Below are 27,982 nucleotides of genomic sequence, written 5' to 3'. Positions count from 1 at the left end.
AATTATTAAAGTTATTAAATAAAAATATTATTTTTAAAAAAGCTTCAGATTTCGTAGGCTGGGTAGGGCACCACCACCGATTATCCCATTAATTCCCTTTCTCTCTCAATCTTATTTTCTCTAGTCTGAGACAGCCACCACCGATTTTTTGGCGACAGTCGGCACAGAACAACTCACTCTCTCGCACTCTCACACTCACAGTCGGCAGACTCGGCACTCTCCGGCGGCATTCTCTCCCTGCCTCTCCTCCTCCGGCATTTACACTCACAAGGTATAAATCTCTTCTTTCATTCATCGCATTTATTTTCTATTGATTTCTTTTGTGTTCTGTTTTTTTTTTTTTTATTGTAAATGATAAATTTGTGTATGTTTGTTTTCTTTTGATTAAGTTTTCAGCTTTGTTTGTTTTATTTTGATTAAGTTTCAGTTTTACATCTTTTGAGGGAATTGAGTAATTTTGTCAAATGTTGGTTACTTACGTGGATACAGATAGAGTTTTTGATTCTAATTCGTTTGTTTCTGTTGAATTTTTTCAATTGGTGAGATTATATACTTTTTCTTATGGCTGAGTTTTGTGACTTGTGAACATTAATTTGGATTGGATGAATTATATCCGTGCTCTTATATAGTTGCATTGTGATTTCTTATCTTGTAATTATTTTTTTGCTTCTGTATGCCGTTGGATTTGAGAGTGTGTTAGTAGATTAATGTTTGCGATTTCATTGAATTTCTCATAATAATCAGTCTATTACCAGTTCGATTGTAATTAGTTAGGTTAATATTATATAAAATCAGTGTCAGAGAGAAAAAGATAGAAACAGACAAACGAAGTGAGATTCTCTAATAGGATAACAAGGGAAAGAGAAAATCTTTGCTGTATTTGGTTGAAAGTGTGACCTTTTTGTTAGTTGTGTAATGACCTTTTGTTTTAATGAAAAGCTTTGTGGCTGTGTACTTGTGTTTATGTTAAAGCTTCGAACTCTTCAAAATTTAAAGGGTGGGAAAGCTCTTAGATTTTTCCTATTAAGGATGGGAAACTGAAACTTAATAGAACATTTGGAGAGTAGAATAGGATTATTAGATCGAATTGACATTGACAAGTTTTTTCATGTGCTTTTGTTCTAATTAGGGCTGAGGATAAAATCCGAAAAACCGAATAAATCGACCATCCGAACACCGAAAAAACCGAACACTGAAAAAACTGCCAACGGCGCAAACCGCCACTTTTCAGTCGGTTTGGAAATATTGTCCAGACCGAACGAAACTATTATATAATTATTAATTAAAATATAAAAAAAATCTGATATGTTTTTTTTACTAGGGCATCTCTCGGTCTCTCTATCTCTTCTCTATCGCATATACTCTCAGCCCCTGCTGTGTTCCTTCCTCTCTGTCTCCTCCCTCCGGCGACTGCCCAAACGAACGGAACAGCCCAGCCCAGCCTCTTCCTCTCTGTCTCTTCTCTGTCTCTCTCATCATCTCCTCATCTCCTCCTCTGCTCTTCCTCTCTGTTTCGCGGACGGAACAGAACGGACCGAGCAAACGCGACTCGGCGGCAGCACTGCCCAGCCCACTCCGGCGACTGCTTCACGGACACAGTGCCTTCCCTTCCCACTCCGGCGATTGCTTCACGGACACAGTGCCTTCCCTTCCCACTCCGGCGACCGCTTCACGGAGGTATGCCATTGTATTATTAATTATCAATTTTATTTTATAGCTTCGTTAAAACAGATTGACACATATATATATATCATTATGGATATATATTGGAATGGCTCCTTGATATTTTGAAACTGATTCTTGTATTAGTTGCACATGGAGTCATTCAAGGCTATACTCGTCTTGATGAGTTTCATTCTGATCTTGTATCTGATTTCCCTAGACCAAAGTATTACGGCAAAGGTTTAGGCCAAAGTTTTTATTTGCATGAATTCTAATTTGGAAAAATACTTATATATTGAACTCAAATTTACATGCTCTAATCATAGTATAAGCAGTTAAACAAACCTTTTTATTGTTCCTAAAATGCTTCAGAGATGAGATGAAACTGTATCTGTTCTGTACACACATGAAAAAATAGTTTACATCTTTTATGAATTGATCAAAGGGAAAAAATGTTTATAATAAATAAAAAATAATTTTAAACACAATTCATATTACAAAAAAAAAAAAAAGAGAATTTTGCAAAACAAGCAAAGAAAAATTTAATTTAAAATTAATAATATAAAAAAACAAATAAGCTAAAAAATATAATTAAATTACAAATATACTCTTCTAAATTAATAAAACTTGATTAAGAGTAAAACTATGACATAAAATAACTTTTATGCAAAATTAAGAGAAAATAAACCCATAAAAAAAATTTTATAAAAAGCCATAGATTAACTTTATTTTGAAAAAAAAAACCATATTTTTTACTCACACTAATAAAAATCCGGTATAAAATGTAATTTCCACTTTTTTTGTTTGTTTGTTAAGATTAGGTTAAATTTAGTGGAGTACCAAAACAATGATAATAAGCACCCAAGCCCACATTATTTTACTAGGGTATCTTTTATCTTCTATCTAAATCACATTTCTCTTACACGGCATTATTTCTCCTAAAAAATTTCTTATCTCAATTCTCAATCGCCCACCCCTGGTCTCTTTTCCACTATCTCCCTCACTTCTGAACTATCTCTCTCTCTCGACTTTCTCCTAACTCCGCTACTCTCTCCATCTCGCCGTCATCCTCACTCGGTCTGTGGCACACTCTATCTTCGAGGTACTCGTGCTCGGCTTTGGTGTGCATGGAATTGTCTCCGGTGGTGGCGTGTTTTATTTTAGACAGGGTAATTGTATATTTCCTCTTCCTGTCAAGGGTTTGATGGTATTGATTGTTTGATGTTTTTTTTTTTACTCATGGTTGTTTCCATTTAATGGAAAAGGTTAAGGGGTTTGCGTTTGTATTTTTGTGCATGATTTAATCTGCTTTTGTTGTTCTTAATCAGGCTGGCTCTTATCATGATTTTGTAAATATGAGTATGCTTAACTTTGTTTTTTTGACAAATTTTGGTTTTCTTTGTATATGTGTTAGTTGTGGCTGTTAGTGTTTTCGTAAAATGAATAAGTTTTTTGGTGTTTTGGATCATATGGGTTATTCATTTGAGTTTAATTTGGTTTTGGTAGAGGTTAAGTGCATTTTTTTTTTCTTGTTTGTTTCTCTACTCATATTAATTCCAAATTCTTTGACTGATTATAAGTTTTATTAAATTCAAACTGGTTGTTTGGTTGTAGAAGGATTTCATCTTTCAAGTCTTTTAAGTGTAGTTAAGTCATAAACTCTTTACTTATTTCTAAATCTAAATATAATACACGACGTTGACTTTAGTTTTCTGTGTTTATGTAAAGGACAATTAGTTTTTCATCTCTGTTTCTTTAAACATATGTAGCTATTTAGTTTTTGCATGAATACTAATTTGAATCTTGCTTATGATTGATTTAATATTAATATGCTATAGGCTTATTTAAAAAAAAAATATAACTAATTTTTTCAATGTTTCTTTAAAGCTTCAAGGGTTGAAATCAGACTGTATTACTTCAACACTTTCAATCTCAGAATTTTTGTTCAAGGAGTAGATAACCATATTGAATTCAGTTTCACTAGCCTTTTCAATGTTCCTATAAAGTTTCCAGAGTTGAAATCAGGCTATTAATCCAACACTTCCTGAAAGTGAAATTAATCTCAGAATTTCTGTTTTAGGAGTTGGTTTTTCTTATTTTGGGCTTTTTTTTTTTTTACCGATGAGAGGATTGATGATGAGATAATTTTTCTGTATTTGTAATGTGTTTGTGATTGTGAAATGTTGTGGATACTTCTGAATTGTTGCATTGTTTTGGAATTAATTTTGTGTAAGGGAGCAATTGTTTGAATATATATTTTTTTATTTTGAGTAGAAGCAACTGTTCAGTATGGATGACTGATTAATTGGCACTGTTAAAGTTTTATTTGTTTTAAAACTTATTCTGTTAAAGCCATATTAAGCCCCGTTTGATAGCCATTTATATAATTGGTAAGATATATATTTATATGCGTGTGGAATAGTTCCTCTCTAAAGCTCAAGTGTTCCGTTGTATGTCTGGGCCTGAATTACTTGACGATGTGAGGTCTAGAGTTCATTTTAATTTAATTTATTAGTTCATTTTAAATGCATTGCACCCAAATGCCACCTTTTTGTTTGTACTGGATTGTTTCTTATAGTTTCTTATAGTTGTGGGTTGCTTCAGATTGAATGTAGGAGAAGAACAATAAATGATAATCAGGATTTACAGGGAACCTGTTGTCACTTTTTTCTAAACAACTTAGAATTATCAATCATATAATTGGTTGGTGAAAAAGACTAAGTGTGGGTTTTCTCATAAATGATTGCATTTATAGGCTCTCAATTATATAAGAGGTTTTCGTTTGCTTTCCCTTTCACTGATGTACTTTTAAGATTTTATTTGCTTTCCAATTTCTAAACTTTTTTTTGAAAAAAGAGTAAGAGGTCGAAATGACCTCCTCTCAATAATATTGAAAGCCCTCACTTATGGCGGAGGAATACCGTAGTAACATAACATAGTGAAAAATAAATAAACAAAAGTTAAGACCACAAATGCACCCACTCCCTACGAAGATCTAGAAAGAACACACCCTCAAACTCTTTCGTTCTATACACCCAAGTGGCAACCCAGAACCTGATTTTATCCCAAAGGTTGTCCACGGAAGAAGATGAATCGTCAAAAGTCCTCGAATTTCTCTCCAACCAAATAGCCCAAAATGTAGCGAGGACGGTACACTGCCATAAACGCGTCACCCTCTTTCCTCCCTCCAAATGAGAGAGAAACAATTGCGCACAGGAGGAAGGCATACACCAACCGACCCCGAATTCTTGTAATACTTTATTCCAAACGATGCTAGCGAAAGAGCACCGAAGAAACAAATGTCCCACTGACTCGCTGTTGTTATTACAGTTAGCACACCGATTGGGCGACAAGGAATGGAAAGGTCTCCTCCTCTGCAAATTCTCATGGACACTCAATTTGTCAAGGAATAATAACCATCCAAACACTTTAATTTTGTATGGGACACCACTTTTCCATATCCTCCTTGCCCACGGCCACTCTGGCCCTAAATGATCATAGGCTAAGCTGCGAAAGGCCGAATGGCAACTGAAAACCCCGCTAGTGTCTGGTTTCCAGATCCTTTTGTCTTCTAAAATTTCCGGCAGATGCACATCCTTAATCAAATCTAACATCTCAATCTAGCTAGGAATCTCTAACTAGGATATGCTATCAATTAGATTAGTGTTATTTGGGTTCTGCATGTGTAGAGTGAGATTTATGAAGTAAACCATTGTAATATAATTGTTGAGTCCTTGAGCTTTGTTAAAGAATTGTGATTGGACTTGTTTATATGCTTAAGTGGTAAACCATGGTTCCTTTCGAATTAGATCTTTGCCGTTCAAGAAGATGGACTACCTGCTCCTCCAATTTCAAATGTGGCCACTGAGAGCACAAATATTGATGACACATGTTTATGGGGACCAATAAATAGAGAAGATCTTTCTTGATATAATGGTTAATGAAGTGAATAAGGAAAGTATGACAAATGGCACATTTGTGTTTGTCGAGATTGCATTGCTCAAACTATGTGGACTCCTTATAGTAATAGGAATTAGTCCTCCGTATTTCAATATTGGAGGATAATTTTCGTATTAAAATTATATTTATATAGGCATATTGTAGATTAATGCTGATTCTCTATTTACTTTAGATTAAATAATTTCTTAAAAATATTTAGATGTTAAAATTTCTCTAATTATATATTTTTTTAACTCATATAAAAAAAATTACAGTTACATAGTTACTTTATATTAAATATTTGGGATGTTACTTATTTAAAAAAATAAAAAATCTAAAAAATTATTTTTTGTTCTCATTTATGAAAACACAACTTTGAAATGAAAAAATAGAGAACAATGCCAAATAGGCACTTAGTGCCTCCTTTCAGTAAAGGACTAAAGGTTAAATAAAGAGATTATTTTTTGTTATAATTATGATTAGCTTTTTGGGTTTTGATTAGGCAAGCGAAAGTAGCTTGATGTTTATAACTATTGTTATCTCTTGTAATCATATCATTAATTGTAGTTCCAAAGGCAGTAGCCAGGAAATAGGCAACTTGTTTCTTATGGTCTCTATAGATATATGATTGTGGTCATTTGCTATTTTACACTTGACATTGACTATCATTATTTATAAAGTTCTAGGATGGTAATGAATTTTTCTCTTGCAAATCGGCCTTTTGGAGGTTAAGCTATGCTCAGTTGGGTTCAGTTCGGGAGTGGGGAAGTCTTTGTGGAAAAGTGCCTCTCCTTCAAGAGTTAAAGTGTTTGGCTGGCTGGTTTTCAATGATAAACTTAATGTTCAAGACAACTTGCAAAGAAGAAGACCCTATCACTGTTTGTCCCCTGCTTGGTGCGTTTGTTGTAAGCAGGCAGGGGAGTCCACTAGCCATTTATTCTTGGAGTGTCATTTCTCAAGAGAAGTGTGGGGAAAAGTCTTAGCTGAGTTTGGTATTCTTTGGTGTATGCCCTCTAACTGTACTCTTTTGTTTCACACTAAGTTAGGGGGCGGCAAGCGAGTTTCACGTCTTTGGCAAACTACCGTGTTGGCAACTTTTTGGGCCTTATGGCTAGAGAGAAATAATAGACTATTTGAAGATATATCTAATTCTGTAGACACTATTTGGGATAAGATAAAATTCTGGGTGGCTACTTGGGTGTATAGAAACAAATTTTTTGAGGGGGTTCTCTTTTCTGAACTTATTAGAGATTGGGCCAATTTCTAGATTTAAGTTTAGTTGTTTGGGGTTAGTGGTGTTTTTTTTTTTTGGGCTGTTTTGTTGTTTTATTTGTAACCACGGTTTTCCTCCGCCACAAGTGAGGGTTTTTATTATTTTGAGTTGAGGTCAGTCTTTGACCTCTGTCTCTTTTTAAAAAAAAAATAAAGTTCTAGGATGCCTTTGGTAATGAACTATGCATTAAAACTATTTAACATGGAAAGTGATTAGTGGAGAGAAAGAGGTGTGTGTGTGTGTGTTTTCTTTTGTAGGTAAATTTAATTAATTGATAATGTTATTTAAATATTGAGTTTGATTTAGCTATCTTTTTGTCAACTTTCTTGGATGTCTATTTTTTCCTCTGCTACGATTCTTTCATATATGTAAATACAATGTATGCTTATGATATATGACAGGTTGCAAATTCCATTGAAACAATCTTGGGTCTTGTTGAGTACTATGGTATTAAACTGTTATTATAGGAAATTAGAGAGGTCTAGATGGACAAAAGGTTAATCTCTCATAGAGTGCGATAAAATTTTTGAATAAACCTGAGGTTAGCGTAGTGATCTTTGTCTTTCCTAAGAGATTTCAAACTGAAATGATTATTTCATTGATGCAAATGTCACTTATATAGAGTTCAATAGAAATTAACTCGAAGTATTTTCTTTATATATTTTGATAGTTATTTACTTGAAGTGCTGATTACATAACTTTTTCCCACGAGTTTGAATTAAATATATGAAATTGGAAAAGCCTTGATTGATGATAGTGCATTAGAACAATTTACAATTGACTTTCTTGTGAACAAGTGTATATAGTTTCTTATTAAGTTGCCCGTGAAGTGGGTTGCTGAAATTGTATAGTCTTCAAAGTTTTGGGAACTATTATTTTATGTTTTCAAGTTTTTGAGATTCTGCAATGTGTGTGATCATATTGTGGTTATAATGGCTATTAGCATGATATGTTCTCTTATATAATAAAGGAAGAATAACCATCCCATAAAGTTTTTCTTGTTACCTGTTGCAATATTTACTTTTTTGTTTTTCATTTTAATTACATCATTCATACATACAGAGTTGAAAGCTCAGTATTGAAGGAAGATGCCACATAGAGCACGACCTATGACAGCACTTTTGGTGTTCACTGGAGTCAATGCTGTACTAGTTTCATCCATTGAATCCGTCTATGACTTTGTTTGCTTTCTGCCATATTGGGAAAGAAGGGTATTCATTCTTTCTTTTCTTTTCTCTTCTAATTTTAATTTAATTTTATTTGCTTCTTGGGTTATAATCTCCTACTGCAAATTTATTTTTTCTTTCCTTGAAGATTATTGTTCTAAATTGTTTTGGGGAGACAAAGTATCAAGGGAAAAAAATAGATTCTACCAATAATAACATGCATGCAGATTCCAAAGCATGATCAACCTCAATTACTAATTAAAAGTGTATAAAATATGTTTTTTTGTGTTGTGTGTATGTGCTCCAAAACACCAACTGATGTGCATTGTTTTTCAAAACAATGGGTCCCACCTGAAATTTAAATAAAATGTCACGTCAGTTGGTGGTGTAATGTTTTGGTGCACATTATATTTCTCGTATTAAAATCTTTTGTTATGACTAGTCATTTTTCTCTAATTTTATACCAATTCAGTGAAAGTTAGGGTATGTAAATTTTATTTACTTTTGCTTAAAAAATAGGCTGGTTTATTTCTTCTACAATAGAATATCTTCCTAGTACATGGTTGTAAACATAGAGTAACCACTAGGCTTTACCTATCAAACCATTTTTAAAAAACTAGTGATGTTAAAAGTTAATTTATCTGAACTTTCGATTAGCTGCTACTTGTATTATGCTTTAGTGTGTATGTGTGTGACAAATATCTGAGAGCGTTAAAGTGAGCTCTTCAGGAAATATGAATTCCACATCTTTTGTATATACCAGATTAGTTAGTTTTGTCTAGGAAACTTTGAATTTTATAAACCACATCTTGACAAAATGCCAACTTCTGTAGTTATCAAGAGACTTTTGTTTCAGCAACAAGAATCATATATTTTCTCATTCATTCCTCATAGCAAGAGGACACTGGTACACACTCGCCACTCGCCACTCGCCACATAGAGAGACGACTTGTGTGGTGCAATATGTTTAATTGGGATTATTTTATCAATTTTGTATCTCACTAAACTTGATTAGTTGATTTAACCCCTTGCTGTCCTCAAAAGCTTTTTATTTATTTCTATTGCACAGAGGGAAAGGCGTTGTCTAGAGCGTGAATCTGCTTTACGGAAGAATTCTGGATTAAAATAGAATGGTTACTAAACCCCAAGAGGTAGCTCAAGTGGTAAAGGCGAACTTGAGGATCTTACCCATCCCAGGTTCGATTCCCCACGAGCGTCTAAATACCTCTTGGGGCCACTGGGGCAGTCTCAAGGTCGAATACCGGTTAAATATGCCGGTTGCAAGTGCCAGGGCCTCGAGGGATTAGTGGGGGTAGGGCCCCTAATACCCTCGGTTATCAAAAAAAAAAAAAAAAAATAGAATGGTTGCTAGTTAAAATTTCTAAATATCGGGTTCTTGCAAGTTTTTCTATTATTTAGTGAAGTTATATTACATATTAATTTATAGAATTCGGAGAAATGAGCAAAACCTCACTAGTAATTTTTCGCATGGTTTGATACATTGTACATCTTTTGCACTGAAATAACAGTGAAACAATACTATCATGATTTTGCAGAGTATCTTGATTGATGTGTTTTAATCAAAGCTTCCAGGAAGAATTTGTTTGAGAAATTTTTTTTCTTGTGAAGTCAGTCAATCTCTTTGTCAACTATGCAAATACTAGACAGTGAAAAATTTGCCAGACTTGTGGAACTTGATTAAGTTTCAATACATAGCTGTCTTTCATTCTGGTAGTATAGTGACATTCTCATATATATAGAATAGATATAATTAATGCTATGGTACATGCACTTGTAAGGTTACACATAATTGATGCAATTGTGAATTACATATCACTTAGTCGCATACTACAAAGCATTTCTCTCAAAGATGGGACTAATTGGGTATGTCATCAACTCAAGGCTGACTACAACAATTTCGTGATATTAGAGGTCACATTTGTTGACAGTGCATCTAGCATTGAATGAATGTATTGTGTTTACTCTTTTAGGAATTAATGCATGAATGAGGTTCTCAATTGGTCCATTTGGTAAAATTTTTGTTTTTAAATTTTTTAAACACAAAAATAGAAATATTATTTTATTTTTGTTTTTTTATTTTTAAAAAATAAAAATATGTTTGGTAACTATTTTTGTTTTTTGTTTTTAAAAACAAAAAATAATAAACGTGTTTGATAACTTTTATTTTTATTTTTTGTTTAATAATGTGATGTGTTAATTTGAAGAAGAGAATGAAAAAATGAAAACTGTTTAAAAAAATTTTGAAGTGAAAATTTTTTATTTTCAAAATTTAATAAATTTTGTTTAAAATTTAAAAAAATAAAAAATAAAAATAGAGTTACGAAATGTTATTTTATGTTTAATTGTTAAATTTTTAATTAATTAAATAAAAAATTATTTTTTTAATGGTTACCAAACAGCACCAATATATTTATTATGATGGGCTTTCTAGCTCACCAAAAAGTAAATAAGTCATCTACAGATATGGGGCTTTGTTAAATCTTAAAGACCCAAATTGAGAGCTGGCTTTCAATCGGTAGTGAAGTTAGGTCCTGTTGAGTTGAAGCAAGGTCTTTTAAGTACACTTACCAATGTCCTGCAACAGTGTTATGAAAGTTATTACCCTTTCCTATTACATCTCACACCTTTAGAAGTTAGAATGAGATTTTTATCTTGTCATTAACAAAATCATTATCTTGAAATTTTCAAATCTTGCACCACCAACAGCGACGACATGTCGTCGCAATATCCCAGTCCAACTGAAAAAAAGGATTTCCTACTGCAACGACTGTGTTTTGTCATCACTGTAGATTGCTACATATACGGACCTACAGCGACGCCGTTGTGGCGGCAATATGTCATCACCATATACCTACAGTGACTACTTCTTGATCTATAGCGACGACTGAGCCTTTTTCTTGTAGTGTAAGTTGTCAAGTTTGACTCGAGCTGCTCACGCAAGAGTTAGCTAGATGCTTTCTTCATATGCTTGTCTACCAGCTGTACCTCGTGCTGAGTAATTCAGCTTGTATTTTTTGGGGTACAACAAATTTAGTTATTCATTTGCATACTAATTGTCATATTTCAATGCATAAAGGTATAATATCATGCTAGGTGAATTTGTTAAAATGGTTAAAGAGAAAATTGTGAATTTTGCTGGCTGATTTTTGCTTATTTTATGGTAAATTACATTTTAATTAAAAGGATAGCAAACATATGTCTTATAAACTCATGTTTTAAAACTAATATAGTCAAATGTGTTTTTCCATGCTTTAAAAATGTGTTCTCTTTAAAATATATGTGCAGATTTTATTGACAAAATAATTAAAGAATTATTTTTTTAGATGACTACAGAATTTAGTTAATAAAATGTGAGTATAATTATTCATTTTTCCAACTTTTAGATAATTATGAATTAATATGAAATTTTGTTACCTAGAGGTTTTATTTTTAAGAAAGGTCAATTTATGTGACGTTGTTGTATTATCTACTTAATTAGTTTTTGCCAAATTAAAATATAGAACTTTTAAGGAAATTGATTTATTTTGGTCAAATTAATTATTTAATGAGAAATAGAAAAATGTTGTCATGCTTTATCTTTATTTAAATAATAAGTGGAATTTTATTATTTTGGTACAAATATAGCTAAAGTACTAGTTCAATAAAGTAATTTTGTGAAATAAAATCTAGAGTGAAACTTTATTATCTATAGAGGTAATATGGTAATATTAACAAAGTTGGTCAATTATTCACTTTTTGCTGACTTTTTAAGAAAGCAACAATTAAATAAGGAAATAGAATGGGAAATTTGATTAATCATACTTACATTAGCTTAATAATTAAAATTTGAACCAAAGTTAACCACCATATGATATCAATGCTCATCTTTCATTTAATACCAAAAATACCCCTCTCGTAACACCTTTCCTCTCTATTCTCCCTCTTCCTCTCTACCTCTCTTCACCATACCTCTCTTCACCATACATTCTCTCTCACTCTCTCTTCACCATACGTTTTACACACAAGATTTTTATACTAAAATCTTGCAAGAAAGATACACATTCGGACATTGTGGATTGTTTGAGGAGAAACACCAAGCTTTGTGTTATTTTTGCTCATAGTGAAGATATTAAATGGGTAAGTGATTTTCTTTGATTCTTGTTGTTGTTGGTTGCTTTTATGATTCATAATGCTGTTTATATGTTGGATCTATAGTTTGTTGGTATTTTTTGCTGTTTTTTTGGGTGAAAATCGTGTCATGTGAAAATCTGCGTTTTCTTGGGTTCCCTGAGTTTTTTTCTAAATGCCCGATAGTGTCCGATAGAGACCCGATACAGGCACGATAGTTGTTGAGTTTCAAGGTTAGGGATGAAGGTCCGATGGCAACCCGATGGTTGCCCGATAGTTTGGTTACCCGATGGTTATAAGGGTACGATGGCTACCCGATGGTTGCCCCGATTATTATTTTAAATCTACACATCCTTTTAAGTACGATAATGGATCGATAGTAGTCCGATATATGCCCGATAGTTATTATTAAGTTACTGCTGACCTAATAGTACGATGGTACTCGATGTTACCCGATACTTGCCCGATATTAGTGTTTTAAGTGATCAAAAAACATAAATAAAACTTTGCCCGATACCGCCCGATATGGCCCGATACTGGTACGATTCCCAAACATTTGAACTAAATTTCGACATTTTGTTGCCATTTACTGATTTTTTTTCTTTGTACATGATAGGGTCAACTTTGTTCGCGTACTTAATGTATAATGGTGTTTGGGAGCGTGAAGGTAGAGATTGGGTTTTTAATGGAGCCGAAAATTTAACGTTCGAGTTGGAGAAGGACATAACTTACTCACAACTTGTTGAACTTCTGTACTCAGAGCTGGAGGTTGACAAAGTGCAGTATGACCTGAAATTAGAAGTGAATTATAAGTACATGAAAGGGTTAATGTATCGGCCTGAACTTATAAGGAATGACAAGGGTGTAAGCTTATATTTGTCAATGCTTTTGAAGAAGCCAGATGAATTTGTTCCCCTTTTTGTGACTTTGGTGGAGAAGAATATCATTGTTGATCGTAATCCTCCACCAAGTACTGTTAAGGATACTCGTAGTGAGGTTGGGACTTATGTTCCAGAAACAAATCCGGAGGTGCTGGTAGCCACTGCTATACCTGAATCAAACCCTTTCATACCAACAGTTGACCATGTAGCACAGATGTCATTTCATGATGATTTTCCTGATTGTCCTGACCCTGAAAATGATTTTGAGGGCAATGACGACCAAGAAACAGAGGTCCGTTCTCAAGCTTTGAGCCTGAGTCCACTGTCGTACCAAATACCGAGGCAAACAACATGTAGAAGTAGACCCCGTAGAGAAGATCGCCAAACACCTGGTACTAGTAGTAGTCGTCCAGACGGAACAAATGTTGCTAGAGAATTTAGTGATCCACTCTCTTCTTCGACATATTATAGTAAATTCAAAGCTCAGATGTTTACAAGAGAAGACATTGAGGATAATAGTCACTATATATCTATGGGTGGCACATCGGGCGGGGAGATTCATTTAGGAAAGTTTTTCAGAGACAAGGAACATTTAAAAAAGGTTGCTGGCTTGTTTGCAATGAAGAAGGGATTCGACTTTATAGTTAAGAAGTCTGGTACTGATGTTTGGTATATTACATGCAAGGATCCTGATTGTGGGTGGAGGTTAAGAGGGAAGAAGAAGCAACTTTCTAACATGTTCGAGGTGACAGCATTTGAAAATGTACACACATGTTCCCTCGATGTTCGAAAAAAAGATAACCGTCAAGCATCACCTTTGGTAGTTTCCGAACTGATCAAGGATAAATTCTCAGTTAACGGTTCAGATTATTTAGCCTCCAAAATAAGAGAAGATATGAAGAATTCTTTCGGGATCGAAATGAGTTATGAGAAGGCTTGGAGATGCAGAGAGAAAGCACTCCACATAGTTAGGGGTACGCCTGAAGCTTCATATTCGAAGTTACCTGGGTACTTGCACATGCTGCGGTTGAACAATCCCGATTCCATTACTGATTTCAAGGTAGACGAGGGTCGCTTCAAGTATTGCTTTTTTTCTCTGGGTGCTTGTAGGCGGGGATTCAAGTTTTGTCGACCTGTTATATGTATTGATGGGTCCTTCTTGAAAACTAGGTATGGTGGCCAAATGTTGTGTGCCGTGGCATTGGATTCAGACAGCCACATATTTCCGATTGCTTTCGCAATGGTTGACAGTGAGAACCACGACTCTTGGACCTATTTCATGAGGAAGTTGAAACAAGCGATTGGTGATGTTGAGAACTTAGCATTCGTATCGGATAGGCATCAAAGCATTGTTCATGCTTTGGAACTTGTCTTCCCTGATGCACCCCATGGCGCATGCTACCACCACATTATTATGAACGTGGCTAGCAAGTTCAAGACTGATTGCTTCACGGATCATATTTACAGTTGTGCATACTCGTATAAGAAGACAGATTTTGAAAGAGAATTTGAAAAGATAAAAGCAATGGATGTTCGAGTTGCACTATATCTTGAGGGCATTGGATTTGAAAGATGGGTTCGTGCGTACTTTCCAGGGGACCGTTACAATGTAATGACAAGTAATTGGGCTGAAAGTTTCAACAGCAAAACTAAGGACGCAAGAGCCTTCCCGATCACTGCTTTTGTTGAATTCATCAGGTTTACTATTCAAACATGGTTTGCTACTCGAAAGGAAAACGCTGAAAAGTGTAGCACGACTCTATCACCAGTTATGGAGGGGGACTTGTCATGTCAATTTGAGAAATCTCGGTTCTTAAGCGTCGACAGAGCTGGACCTTATACATTTAATGTCCACCCCGGAGGAACAGTTCAGAGCGGTGGTATAGTTGATTTGGAGGCACGACAATGCAGTTGCGGCCTATTCCAAATCATGAAGATTCCTTGTCCACATGCATGTGCTGCTGCTCAAGAACGAAATATTAGCATGTACGCATTGTGCTCTCAATATTACACAAGAGAGAGTTGGAAGAGCACATATGAGGGGACAATTATGCCAGTTGGTGATGAGGATGATTGGGAATTGCCTGAAGACATTAAGAACATCCAAGTTGGAGTACCGATTGAGAAGAAACCTGTAGGCCGACCGAATAAGCAAAAGGTCGGACGAATTAGGAAAAATCGATATCCTTCTAATGGAGACAAGGTTGTGATACAACGATGTTGTAGCAAGTGTGGTGGTAAAGGGCACAACAAAGCGTCTTGCAAGTACCGAGGTTAACTTGTTTTGTTTGTATTCTAGTTGACCTATTATGTTTTATTTCTGCTTGAACTAGTAATATTTGTTATGTGCTGGATTTTGCAGGTTTTTTTCTATTTTTTTCTCCATTATGAAACTCTTAAATATGTAATAATCCAGTGTTGGTTCGATAGTGCACGATGCCGGTACGACAATGCACGATATTGTTTGTTGTAGGATTATTTAAATGTATCTTACAATATGGTACGACGTTGCTCGATGTAGTACGATAGTTAATGTACGACATTAGGGTACGATAATGTACGATATTGGTCCGATAATGGTACGATGGTATGGTTTCAGGACTGTTCGTAAAATTTGTGAGGCAAGTGAGGGTACGATAGAGTACGATAGTGATCGATGATAGTACGATGCAAAGATTAAGCACATTAAAATGTAGTAATTACAAAAAGAGCAATCAAAAAAATTATACAATTCAAAAAAATTAAGACCGTTCAACATAAGTTTTGGTAGAATAAGTCTACACACCACCTTTGCCTAAAAAGTTTCATATTATTGTCAGTTACATTATCAAATGGTAGTTGTAGAAGCTTATGTTCAATATGCTCAATTACGTTACATCCGCAATCGCCACTGCATTAGAAAATAAACAATAATTTAATAAAGTTTTGTAATTAAGAAATAATAATTAATATGTGATATTTAATAAAGTTCATCTGGATTTTGTTTGCGGTACGAATTCACGTGGAATGAGTTTCCAATCGAAGGGTCTGACCTGACTCTCTGATGCTGTCAACTGAGGCGCGAGTATAACGTCATGGTTCTCAAATAAACCGGACTGTCGCAAGACCGACGGGAAAATGGTACACCAGTCAACCATCAAGCTGATCAAATCGTTTTCGGAAATTGATCCAATACTGGAGTCAAAGATGTTGAGCATCCACCCATTCAGGTCTGCCTCTACAGCTACCCAATGCATTTGGTCTTTCAAGAAGAGGGCAAAATAAATGAACTCCTTGTTCTGCCAACTCGGTAAGAACTGGACTGCATCACCCCTAACCAGGTCCAATATACTGTCATCCCAACTAAATCTAGAGTAGTCAGAACCTGGAAAAGCGTCCCACCGACCCTTCAATGATTCGGGAAAAATTGTAGGCATAACAACACATTTCTGAGGGTACACGTTAGGATAAAATTCTAGACGCCTCCTCATGAGATGAAATGCTGCATCTAAATGCTACATTAAAGGAAAATTAAGTCAGTAACCACAATATCGTACCAAAATAAACAAACAAAAAAACTATCAGACATGAATATAGTAACTATCGTACCCCAATCGTACCATTATCGTACCCCAATCGTACATGAATATATTAACAATAAAACCTTCTATCGTACCAATATCGTGTTAATGTCGTACCATCATCGTACCTTTATGGCAAAAACTAGTATTATACACCATCGTACCCACTAGCGTCCCACTGTCGTACCATCATCGTACATTATCGTACTACCATCGTACCTAAATTGTCCCACTACAAATTCTAAATTTATGATGGTAATAGTAACTACTTAACAAATTATATCGTACCACTATCGTGCTAATGTCGTACCACCATCGTACCATTGACATAAACAGTTTATAATTTTGACACTTATAATTATCGTACTACTTTCGTACCATATCGTACCCATATCGTACCACTATATATAGAAACATTTAAATAAATTTTCAACATTATTTAATTATGAAGTTATAGAAAACTTACAGAGTCAGAAAGCCATGTCCTCGGAGTATGCAGTTTCAGGAACCAAGCAGCATCGTGTGTCCCTGAGAAGCATTCCCTCGGATATTTATTCCCAATGGTGCCAAGCAACCACTTGTGAAAGGTCATAAGTAATTTACCATCAACAACCCTCAATGGATCCACATTCACTACTGTCTTCGATTTCTTATTCCTTTTCCTCATTGCAGTGTACTCATCGAACCACCTAGGCCTCTTTCTTTCTCTCCTCTTCTCCGGTGCTGGTGGAGCTATGTTTAAGAATTGTACTTCAGAATCTTCAGTATCTCCGATTACAGTAATTTGCATATCCTCTGGTGTGCGAAAAATGTGATCATCTACATCATCAGGTCTGTAATCGTTAGGGAGAATGTCTTCATCTACAGGAGACTGAGGGCCTTCTTCAGTGGACTGAGGGTGTGGATCTGGAACTGGCCTACTAAGATCTTCCATCATTGTCATAAGCTTCTGCAATTGACCCAAGATCTCGGACTGACCTTTAATAAGGGCACTTTGTTGCCCTTCAACCTTTTCCAACCTGGCCAAAATCATAGAGTAGCCTGGTTGCTCAGCTTGGGAGGAGGTGCTGGCATGAGGTGTTGATGGGGGAACCTCAGGTGCCTCAGGTTGAGCTGGTGGAACCTCCTTAAAAATATTTGCTGCTTCTGCTTGCTCAGCTAACTTTTCAGCAAGCTTTTCAGCCTGGCTCTGTAAGGCTTCCTGTGTAGGCTGTCCATCGGGACCCACCTCTAGTTCCTCTAACCCCATGTCCACATACAATGGGGCTTCATTGTCTGTAAGGGTCCTCACATACTGTTCTTCAGCAGGTCGGGCACACAGGTAGGGGTATACTGTCAACTGCCACAAAAAACAATGCATATTTAGATTGGAAAGTAAAACAATATATCATGTCAATTGGTAAACTATCGTACCCCAATCGTACCCATATCGTACCCATATCATGCAATTATCGTACCCATATCGTACCCATAACATAACAATATCGTACCCGTAAGTGAGAATTGCTTGCTAACTATCGTACCATCATCGTACAACGTCGTACCAATATCGTACCACTACTACGACATTAACAAAGAATACATATCGTACCCCCATCGGACCATCATCGTACCAAATCGTACCACTTAGTCAGTTTTCAAACAGTTGACAAAAAACCACAAAATAACCCCATAATCGTACTCAAATCGTACTCTATCGTATTCCTATCGTGCAGTACCCATAAAATTGCATATCTAGAAAAAAAAATATAGAACATTCAAAAGTAAAGTAAAAGCTCACCTTTTTGGCAAACAACTTAATAAGTTGCTCTTTGTGTATCTCTACTTTCTCCTTGCTCTGCCAGTTGATCATTCTTGGTATGCCTTGGCCCAATCTCACAGCATGATCCTGACCCAACTCAATGATGGACTCAAAAGCCCAATACTGCAATGCTGCAGCATACCCATAAATAGAGTACTTGGCCTCCTTTTGAGTCTTTCCTTTCTCAATCTTCTTCTGTAAATGCTTCTTCATTTCAACAAAGTCTTTTTGACAAGTTTGTAACAACTTCTGGTATGATATCTTCCCCCACGGGTACTGGAAAAAGAAGTCAACATCGTCTACCATCTTCAGCATGTCAGTCCAAACCATCAACTTCTCCTCACGACCTTTCAAAACACCCTCAACTAATAAGCACAAACCCATCTTGTACACATCATCAACTATTTGACAACTCTCAAAAGTTCTGCGCAGTTGCCCTATGCTCACTTGGGAATGACCATTGAAGTACTCAAGAATTAACCGATCCGAAGTGGTCTTCGCTTTAATCTCAGCTTCAGACGGTCCGGCCTCAAAATTTAAACCAGTAACTAAAGCGAACTCCAATTGGCTAAATCTACATCTTTTTTTCCCAATATAAAACTGGACTTCGTCAGTCTTCTCCCCTCTGAATTTGTGCAACAACAATTGATGGACTAAGGCACCAGAAAAATTTAATGGTTCCGCCATGAAGAACTGTTTGAAAGGGGATTCCTTCACCCTATCCAATAAACCACACTGTATAAATTTTGCTTTAATCTTTGGAAAGTACCAACTGCCGCGCCAAGTGATACGTCCCGTAAAATGTTCCTCTACTGGAACTATCAGTTGTGAGGTCTTAAGTTCTGCATAAAACAAATAAATACCCAATTAAATAGAATAACAAAAAAAAACATCAAATTTTATATTCTGCAATATACTATCGAGCAACTATCGGAATCTATCGCACCATATCGGACACCAATGGAAAACTGGAACTATAACATTATCGTGCACAATCGTACCTCACATCGTACACCATCGTATTATAACATACACAACAATTTGTTCCCACTATCGGGCACACATCGTACCCAACATCGTACCCTATCGTACCTCCATCTTCAACCTCAAGTTATCAGAAAACACAACCTATCGTACCACCATCGAACCACTATCGTACCCCTATCGTACACTCATCTTCAACCTGAAGTTATGAGAAACACAAATACTATCGTACCCATATCGACCCACTATCGTACCTTATCGTACCTCTAAAAAAACCCAGAATTTTTTTTCAAAATTTTACGGTTTATCAGATGTCACACAGTCAGATTTAACACAGTCAAATTCAACAATACATACTATAACATTTTTTAATGGAGAAGAGATTAAAAAAAACACATACCCTAGACATTTTTGCGCAATGGGGTGTCGGTTTTTCTTCTCCGGTGAGGGGTTGGAGCTTGGTTTTTCTTCGTCTCCGGTGGGGGTTGGGGCTTGGTTTTTCTTCGTCTCCAGTGGGGGTTGGGGCTTGGTTTTTCTACGTCTCCGGTGGGGGTTTTTCCGACCGTCGGGTGAGGGAGAGAGCAGCGTCGGGTGATGGTGGGTGAGGGAGAGAGAAGCGTCGGGTGTGAGTACTTATGTTGCTCGATGGTTTTGTGGGAGTGAAGAGTTGGGATTTGGGAGGGAACGGGAAATGGGCAGGGGAAAAGCCGAAAGGTACGGTTTTTATCAAGTTTTTTTATCACTATCGTGTACCATCGGGTAAAATCGTGTACCATCGTACTATTGGGCAAGCATCGGGCACTTATCGGGTAACATCGTGTACAATCGTACTAATAGGTCTGCATTAACTTAATAACAACTATCGGGCATGCATCGGACTCGTATCGATCCATTATCGTACTTAAAGGGTTTGTAGAATGAAAATAAATATCGGGCAACCATCGGGTAGCCATCGAACCTTAATGACCATCGGGTAACCAAAACATATCGGGCAAGCATCGGGTGGCCATCGGACCTCATCACTAACCTTGAAACCCAACAACTATCGTCCCTGCATCGGGCCTATATCGGACACTATCGGGCATTTAGAAAAAAATTCAAGGAACCCAAAAAAACGCAGATTTTCACAGACCACGATTTTCACCAAAAAAACAGCAAAAAATACCAACAAACTACAGATCCAACATCTAAACAGCAATCTAAATCATAAAAACAACCAACAACAACAAGAATCAAAGAAAATTACTTACCCATGTGTATCTTTTTTGCAAGATTTTAGAGAGGAAAGGTATGGGATTTTGTTATGAGAGGGGTATTTTTGGTATTAAATTAAAGATAAGCATTTGTATCATAGGGTGGTTAACTTTGGTTCAAATTTTAATTATTAAGCTAATGTAAGCATGATTTATCAAATCCCAATAGAATTTACCATCTTCAAGGAAAATTTTAAGAACCCCACGTTTGCATGTTACATGCAAGTTGATGTTTACATTCAAATGTACAATAATTGATCAAGTGCATGATCTTTGTTTTGAAACTATTGAGATTACTTTATTAGAAATGGTATTATTCTTTATGAGTTTATGTAAGATTATTGTATGGATGAATTGAGATGCAACTTGTGCCATGTGTGTGTGACCCATGCACACATGAGTTATGTCTGTGTAATATCCAACATTTTCATAATACATTTATTTATTATAAATCAAAGTTTTAATACATAAAATGTACAACTTTACAAATTTAAGAAATAGTAATGGAAAAATAGTGTTTAAAATATGATTTTATGTTTTTAATGAGATTAAAGAAAGAGAAACTTGAGTAGTCAAGTATTGGACCCAAATGTCAAATAATTTTAATTGGGGATTTTTATAAAATTAAGAAAGTTTGGCTAAAGGGCTTATTTGAAAAGAATTTTAGTATTTTGGGTCCAAGTGTAATTTTTAAAAATAAATAAATAAAAAAAAATAAAATAAAATAAAAGGCTTCAGCCTTTCATTTTACCCGAGCCCCTCTCTCTCTCTCCTCAGAAACCCTCTCTCTCTCTCTCCTCAGAAACTCTCTCTCTCTCTCTCTCTCTCTCTCTCTCCTCTGCGTATTACTGTTGCCGACGACGCAGGAGTACTTTCCGGCCACCATTTTTAGCCACGCGCCGGACCGTTGGATTCAGAGGCCTCCGAACTATCGACCAACGCGGGAATCTAGAGCTCACTCGCCGATTAAACGCCTCAACCACTCGATTTAAGTTCGGCCACCCCGCGACTTCAAAGTTGCGATTCGGCCACCTCGGGCATCCGTTTGCCGATCCGTCACCACCATCGTGCTCCTCGTGTTGTGGGCTTCAAAACCCAATAACTTGTTCCTACATCTACCATAGTTGGGTGGTGGGCCCACCACGAGCCACCGCGATCCACCGTAGATCGACGGTCGAAACTTAGTGTTCGAGGTTCCGAAGTACGTTTTGAGCCTCAGAAAATCATCGTTTGACTTATTGTGGAACCCGATCATTTTGGTATAATTTCTTTAACCTATATATTGTGATTTAATTGTGATTGATTAGAGTAATTGTTATTATGTGTATTTATAGTATATAATTATATATTATTGATATGTGGAATATTTTCTGTAATTTACTGGCTGTCTGGGATTATATATATTTTTTATACAGGTTTTGATTTTGGAATTGTCCACTTTATAGCCGTTGTGCTGTCTAATTTTCTAGAAAATATTAGATATTAAATAAAGTATAAAAATACATATTTAATTGATTTTATATTAATATGGAAATTATTATGATTAAGTAATTTTAATTATTATTGTTATTATTTTGTTAAGTAAATCAAGAATACAGATTCATATATATATATATATATATATGAAAAGTATGATTTATAGTAAACCTATTATCTAACCATTATTATTGTATATTAATATTTGAATATTAAAATAATATCAAATATTAGTTTCTTACAGTTATTGATATTTGTAAGACCAGTGAAGTTTGGAGAAAGTATATTTATTATATCACTGGAATTGATATTATGACTAATTAATAATAATATAAATATTTATATTTATATTATTATCATTATATTGATTATTACAACTTTATGTTAAAAATATGATTTCTTTTATAAAATGACTATTTGAATATATACATCCATATACGTATTGCTATTGAAGTATTTTGTTATTAATATCGAAATAAGTTTAATTATAGACGATAATTATTATTTTTGTTGGGATTATTATTATTATTATCATAAGGGTACATTATCTTATGAGCAAGGTTTAAAGCATGGTTTTATATGAAGAGTTATTTGCATTACGTTGATAATAATTTATTATTATCATTTATATAGTTTCTGGTATTATTAATATACACTATCAATAGTGTATATTTATGATTTTGATAGAATTTAATAAATGATGTGCCTTGAATAGGATTTGTATGGATTTGATTGATTGACTCTTGGTGAGGAATTTTAAAATAAGCTAAGGACCTAAGGTAAGTAAATCTCACATTTTGTGCTTAAGTGTAAGATGCATGACTACATTGATTGTGTACATCTGATGAGTTAAGTATGGTATGATGATGATGCATATGATAAGTATGTGAAAAATGGTTATATGAACACCATAAGGGTGTTGTGTGATATGTAATTGATGAATTCTGTGATATGTGAAAGATGTCTTACTTGGTTAAGAATGATATGAATTATGTGCAAGTATGTGTTCTTATGTTGATGGATATGTGGATTACTCTATGTTCATGATTTGTTATATGTTATGATATATGAAGCGTTTAAGTTTTTAGGCTGGAAACCTTAGACCTGAGCCATAGCTCTACGTTAAGGTATAACAACGCCACCAACCCAAAGCTTCATGTATTATGACTAAAGATGTTTTGAGTTATATGAGATGTGATACAATGCCTTGATTGAATACCATCAACATGAGTCATGAACACGAACATTGGCATTTCAGCATCAGCATGTATGCATGGCATGTACAGTTATGTGATACATTATTATGTGATATAAGACCATGCATATGAATATGAGAAAAGTTATGAAATGTCTTGAAAAGTCTTATGTAAAGTTAAACATTTTAATGACACAAGGCTTAAGCAAAGTGATAATAAGATGTTTAAAAAGGGTGCCACTGTTTTGATGAAGCAATCAAGTAAGTTCAGTAAAGAAGACGGAAGTCTATAAGACTTATAGTGGCTGCCCACTAGTGTGGGCTAGGTCAGAGTTGACCATTCAGATATGTTTGCCATGTTTCCGTCTTTCTCCTCCATATGTGTAATAAGTATGGCAGCTATGGCAACGATGAAATGAGTGTTATGATGAGCCTAGCTGAGATGATAGCTAGCCGGAGGAGAACCCATGGGATTCTATATGATATGTGTAACAAGCCCTGCAGGCATTGGCTGAATCAAACAGTGTGCACAAGTGATATTGGGCCCATAAAAATGTGAAACTAAAAGAAAGAGCATAAAAGTAAAGTTTGAAAGTGCATGAGCAATAAATGAAATGCATAAGTATATAAGTCAGCATATTAGTATATGTGCACTACAAACTCACGACATTCATGTGTATGTGTATGCATGAGATTTGCTTACTGAGCGTTAGCTCATTATGTTATTTTCCAACATTTTTCCAGGTGTGGCTTTAGCTGTTGAGCAACTTGTGGAGCACGGACTCAGTAGCAATGCAATAATGGTTTTAGAGTTTTCATATGGCTGCCTTAAATTTAAAGTATTCATGCGTGTAATAATTTCTTCTAATAAGTTTATATAAAAGTTTTAAATTTTTCTGTATTTCTTCGTATCATTTTATTTAATTCTTTTGGTCAAGTGCCTTACATACTCGTAAACCCTAGAATTACGAGTATGTGGCAGACGTACCCTACCTTAGGGACGTTACAAATGGTATCAGAGCTTTGAGTTTGTAGATGTCGTATACTCGTTATGTTATTAGATTTTGGGATCTGAAATGCTACTGAGTTCCGCCACAAGACAAGCCACACGTTAATGGTTAGTATAATTTATCCATATTTTAGTTAATGTATGTTAATGATGTTGTATAATTGTATTAGAAACTCATTGTGTTATTGAGTTTCCATGATATAAGTATGAGTTTGGATTAAATGAATATTCTCATGCACGGTAGAGAAATTGAAGTTTGTTATTTATCTGAATGCATGCCTTTATTATTGATGTGATAAATAATTGATGATTTATCGATGTCGATGTTTGGATTGTTAATTGATATTCTCAAGCTTTGAAAGTGACCTATCAGTCCAGTTAGTGTGTTAAGGGTTAATATGTCAGGTTAGTGTTTTGGAGAGCAGAGTTTTAGGTTGTTGCTGAGAGCACACACAATAAGAGACTTTAGTGAAACAGTAGTAATATATAGAAAAAAAAAAAAAAAAAAAAATACATAATACATTAAGGATTGGGGTTTTGGACACGTTCTACCTCGTCAATCAACTTTTGTTGTTCAACTCTAAGGGTCTCCCCAGTAGTTTGCAGTGTCTGAAATTTTTCCTTCATATCGACTGAGTAGTTAGCAAGAAGTGTAGTTAAAGTCCCATTCTCCTTAACCAACTTCTCCTTCTCTCGAGTCAATGCCTTGTTGGCATTTCTAATGGTTATCATCTCTTGTTTTTGTGTTTCTATATACCTTTTCAAGTGGTCAACCTCTTGTTCTCTTGCAAGAACCCGTTGGCCTAGGTTTGAGACCGATGCTGCCGCCTGAGTGGTAAGAACTAAGGAATCTTTTACAGCTTGTAGGTCTGACCTATGGGATAAAATTATTTGGTCTTTAGGGGTGAGTATGCTTTGACCTATACTAATGGCCACCTTTTTATCGAGCATAGCTGAATCCTCCACCGTGACAAGGCCAGTATCAGAATAAAATTTGGGAAGCCAAACTCTGGGAAATTGAGTATTTCGTTCTGGGATGTGTACCATAGGATACACCATTAGCTGTGGTAGGGGTGCAGAAATTTGTGGTGAAGATTCGATAGTGGGAAGATTTGGCTCAGGTAAAGCTAAAGTTAGGTCTAAGTTCAGCTGAGATGATGAGGATGCCATAGGTTGCTTAGCTTGAGTAATGGACGGAAGTAATAATGATTTGGTTTTCAAAAGCTTGAGATTGATTGTGTTTTAGTGTGTATGTGATGAATTTTATTTATAGAAAAATGTGTTGAACTGTTGGGTCATTGGATCCTTGAATTTGTTTGTTTTCAAGATAGATATCACAGATTTTATCTTGTTCAATGTGTTACGCTATCCTCTCTGATGATGAAAGTCAAACTTATTAGATGTTGTCGACATGGAAATCACTTCTATTGATTTTGCGATCCTGATTTGAACATGGAAACAATTTGTAAATTGTTGAATGAATCGAGGTGATAAATGTTATTTACTGAATTACTATGTAGTGTGAATTACTTTCGGCGATTAAATTATAGTATATTAGCTGTTTTATCCCGAAAGTAAGATAATGTATTACTTGTGTGAAGTGATGACTGAGTATTATTGGTATAGGTGTTGAAATGAGACATGTCTAACTTATTAGACATGTGAGAATTATTCGTTTTCGTAGATGAAGTGGTGGATTGGTCAGTCAAGACTTATCCCATGTTTTATTCAATGAAGGGATACTAAGCTAAGTGTGTGAATTTCCGAGTGGCCACGGTTATTTGCATTCTAGCATAGTATCAATATGCCCTTTATTATTTTATACATTTGGAAACAATTTTGATTTTTAAATGTTTTCTTAGAGAAAGAATGAGAGTCAGGCTTTTCTGAACTGGTACCTAATGAATGGCCTATCTCACTATTTCTCATTCAGGGCAAGAAGTCGGTTTTGACAACGAAAGGGTTTCACAGAGACTTGGTTTTAAAGAATAATCTTCATCGGCTATATAATTGTTTTCTAGTTATCCAATTTTTTTATGTCGAAAAACTTTCTATTGAACAAACTTGTTGCTCAATTTAGCATCTATTATCAAGGTATAACCAGTCAATTGCATCTGCTTAAAAAAAAAAAAAAAAAAAAAAAATTGACTGTAAGACATGAAGATCAAGGATGTTTTCATGATGATGGTCATTTTCTCTTCTTACGTTATGTGGTTTGTGTTCAAAAGTATGGATGATGAGGATTCGTTTGTATTTTCGTATACATTCATTGTAATTTATACTATTGTTATAGCTTATTTCCTTTCTATCTATATTGTAGTCCTCATGTGAGGTGTTTACACATCCTCGCCTTTTTATATATGATAAGGATTACAAGAAGTCAGGAATAAGTTTTGTTTTCGGGGTGAAAGTAAGTGTTGTGTATAAAATCTTATGCTGTGAAATGTTGTTCTGTTTATTTGTAATGGTAGTTATTGTCTCCGATTATCAAATTTTAGTTTGAAATTTCGAGGACGAAATTATTTTAACGGGGGAAGGATTGTAATATCCAACATTTTCATAATACATTTATTTATTATAAATCAAAGTTTTAATACATAAAATGTACAACTTTACAAATTTAAGAAATAGTAATGGAAAAATAGTGTTTAAAATATGATTTTATGTTTTTAATGAGATTAAAGAAAGAGAAACTTGAGTAGTCAAGTATTGGACCCAAATGTCAAATAATTTTAATTGGGGATTTTTATAAAATTAAGAAAGTTTGGCTAAAGGGCTTATTTGAAAAGAATTTTAGTATTTTGGGTCCAAGTGTAATTTTTAAAAATAAATAAATAAAAAAAAATAAAATAAAATAAAAGGCTTCAGCCTTTCATTTTACCCGAGCCCCTCTCTCTCTCTCCTCAGAAACCCTCTCTCTCTCTCTCTCCTCAGAAACTCTCTCTCTCTCTCTCTCTCTCTCTCTCTCCTCTGCGTATTACTGTTGCCGACGACGCAGGAGTACTTTCCGGCCACCATTTTTAGCCACGCGCCGGACCGTTGGATTCAGAGGCCTCCGAACTATCGACCAACGCGGGAATCTAGAGCTCACTCGCCGATTAAACGCCTCAACCACTCGATTTAAGTTCGGCCACCCCGCGACTTCAAAGTTGCGATTCGGCCACCTCGGGCATCCGTTTGCCGATCCGTCACCACCATCGTGCTCCTCGTGTTGTGGGCTTCAAAACCCAATAACTTGTTCCTACATCTACCATAGTTGGGTGGTGGGCCCACCACGAGCCACCGCGATCCACCGTAGATCGACGGTCGAAACTTAGTGTTCGAGGTTCCGAAGTACGTTTTGAGCCTCAGAAAATCATCGTTTGACTTATTGTGGAACCCGATCATTTTGGTATAATTTCTTTAACCTATATATTGTGATTTAATTGTGATTGATTAGAGTAATTGTTATTATGTGTATTTATAGTATATAATTATATATTATTGATATGTGGAATATTTTCTGTAATTTACTGGCTGTCTGGGATTATATATATTTTTTATACAGGTTTTGATTTTGGAATTGTCCACTTTATAGCCGTTGTGCTGTCTAATTTTCTAGAAAATATTAGATATTAAATAAAGTATAAAAATACATATTTAATTGATTTTATAT

General features: G+C 35.2%; 1 protein-coding gene and 1 long non-coding RNA gene across 4 annotated transcripts; both read left to right on the top strand.

Annotated features, from left to right (window-relative positions):
* The first annotated feature begins 49 nt into the window (after window positions 1–49).
* Window positions 50–9,600, top strand: LOC133821868 (uncharacterized). Of its 3 annotated transcripts, XM_062254031.1 has the most exons (4): window positions 50–271; window positions 1,322–1,677; window positions 7,937–8,085; window positions 9,110–9,600. In XM_062254031.1, the coding sequence occupies exons 3-4, from the start codon at window positions 7,963–7,965 to the stop codon at window positions 9,167–9,169; spliced, it is 183 nt and encodes a 60-aa protein (XP_062110015.1). In that variant the 5' UTR covers window positions 50–271; window positions 1,322–1,677; window positions 7,937–7,962; the 3' UTR covers window positions 9,170–9,600. The 3 variants fall into 3 exon arrangements, with proteins under 3 accessions (XP_062110015.1, XP_062110014.1, XP_062110013.1); XM_062254030.1 differs by lacking the exon at window positions 1,322–1,677 and having other exon boundaries at window positions 51–271; XM_062254029.1 differs by lacking the exons at window positions 50–271; window positions 1,322–1,677 and adding an exon at window positions 2,489–2,831.
* Window positions 9,601–22,677: 13,077 nt separating this feature from the next.
* LOC133821867 (uncharacterized) lies at window positions 22,678–24,845 on the top strand. Its single transcript, XR_009887773.1, has 2 exons — window positions 22,678–22,902; window positions 24,063–24,845. It is a non-coding gene; the product is annotated as an uncharacterized LOC133821867 (long non-coding RNA).
* The last annotated feature ends 3,137 nt before the right edge of the window (window positions 24,846–27,982 follow it).

The sequence above is a fragment of the Humulus lupulus genome, chromosome 3 (genome assembly GCF_963169125.1).
Source record: "Humulus lupulus chromosome 3, drHumLupu1.1, whole genome shotgun sequence".
Taxonomy (NCBI): domain Eukaryota; kingdom Viridiplantae; phylum Streptophyta; class Magnoliopsida; order Rosales; family Cannabaceae; genus Humulus; species Humulus lupulus.
The sequence above is the reverse complement of the archived record's forward strand: the minus strand, read 5'-3'. Positions and strand labels throughout refer to the sequence as shown.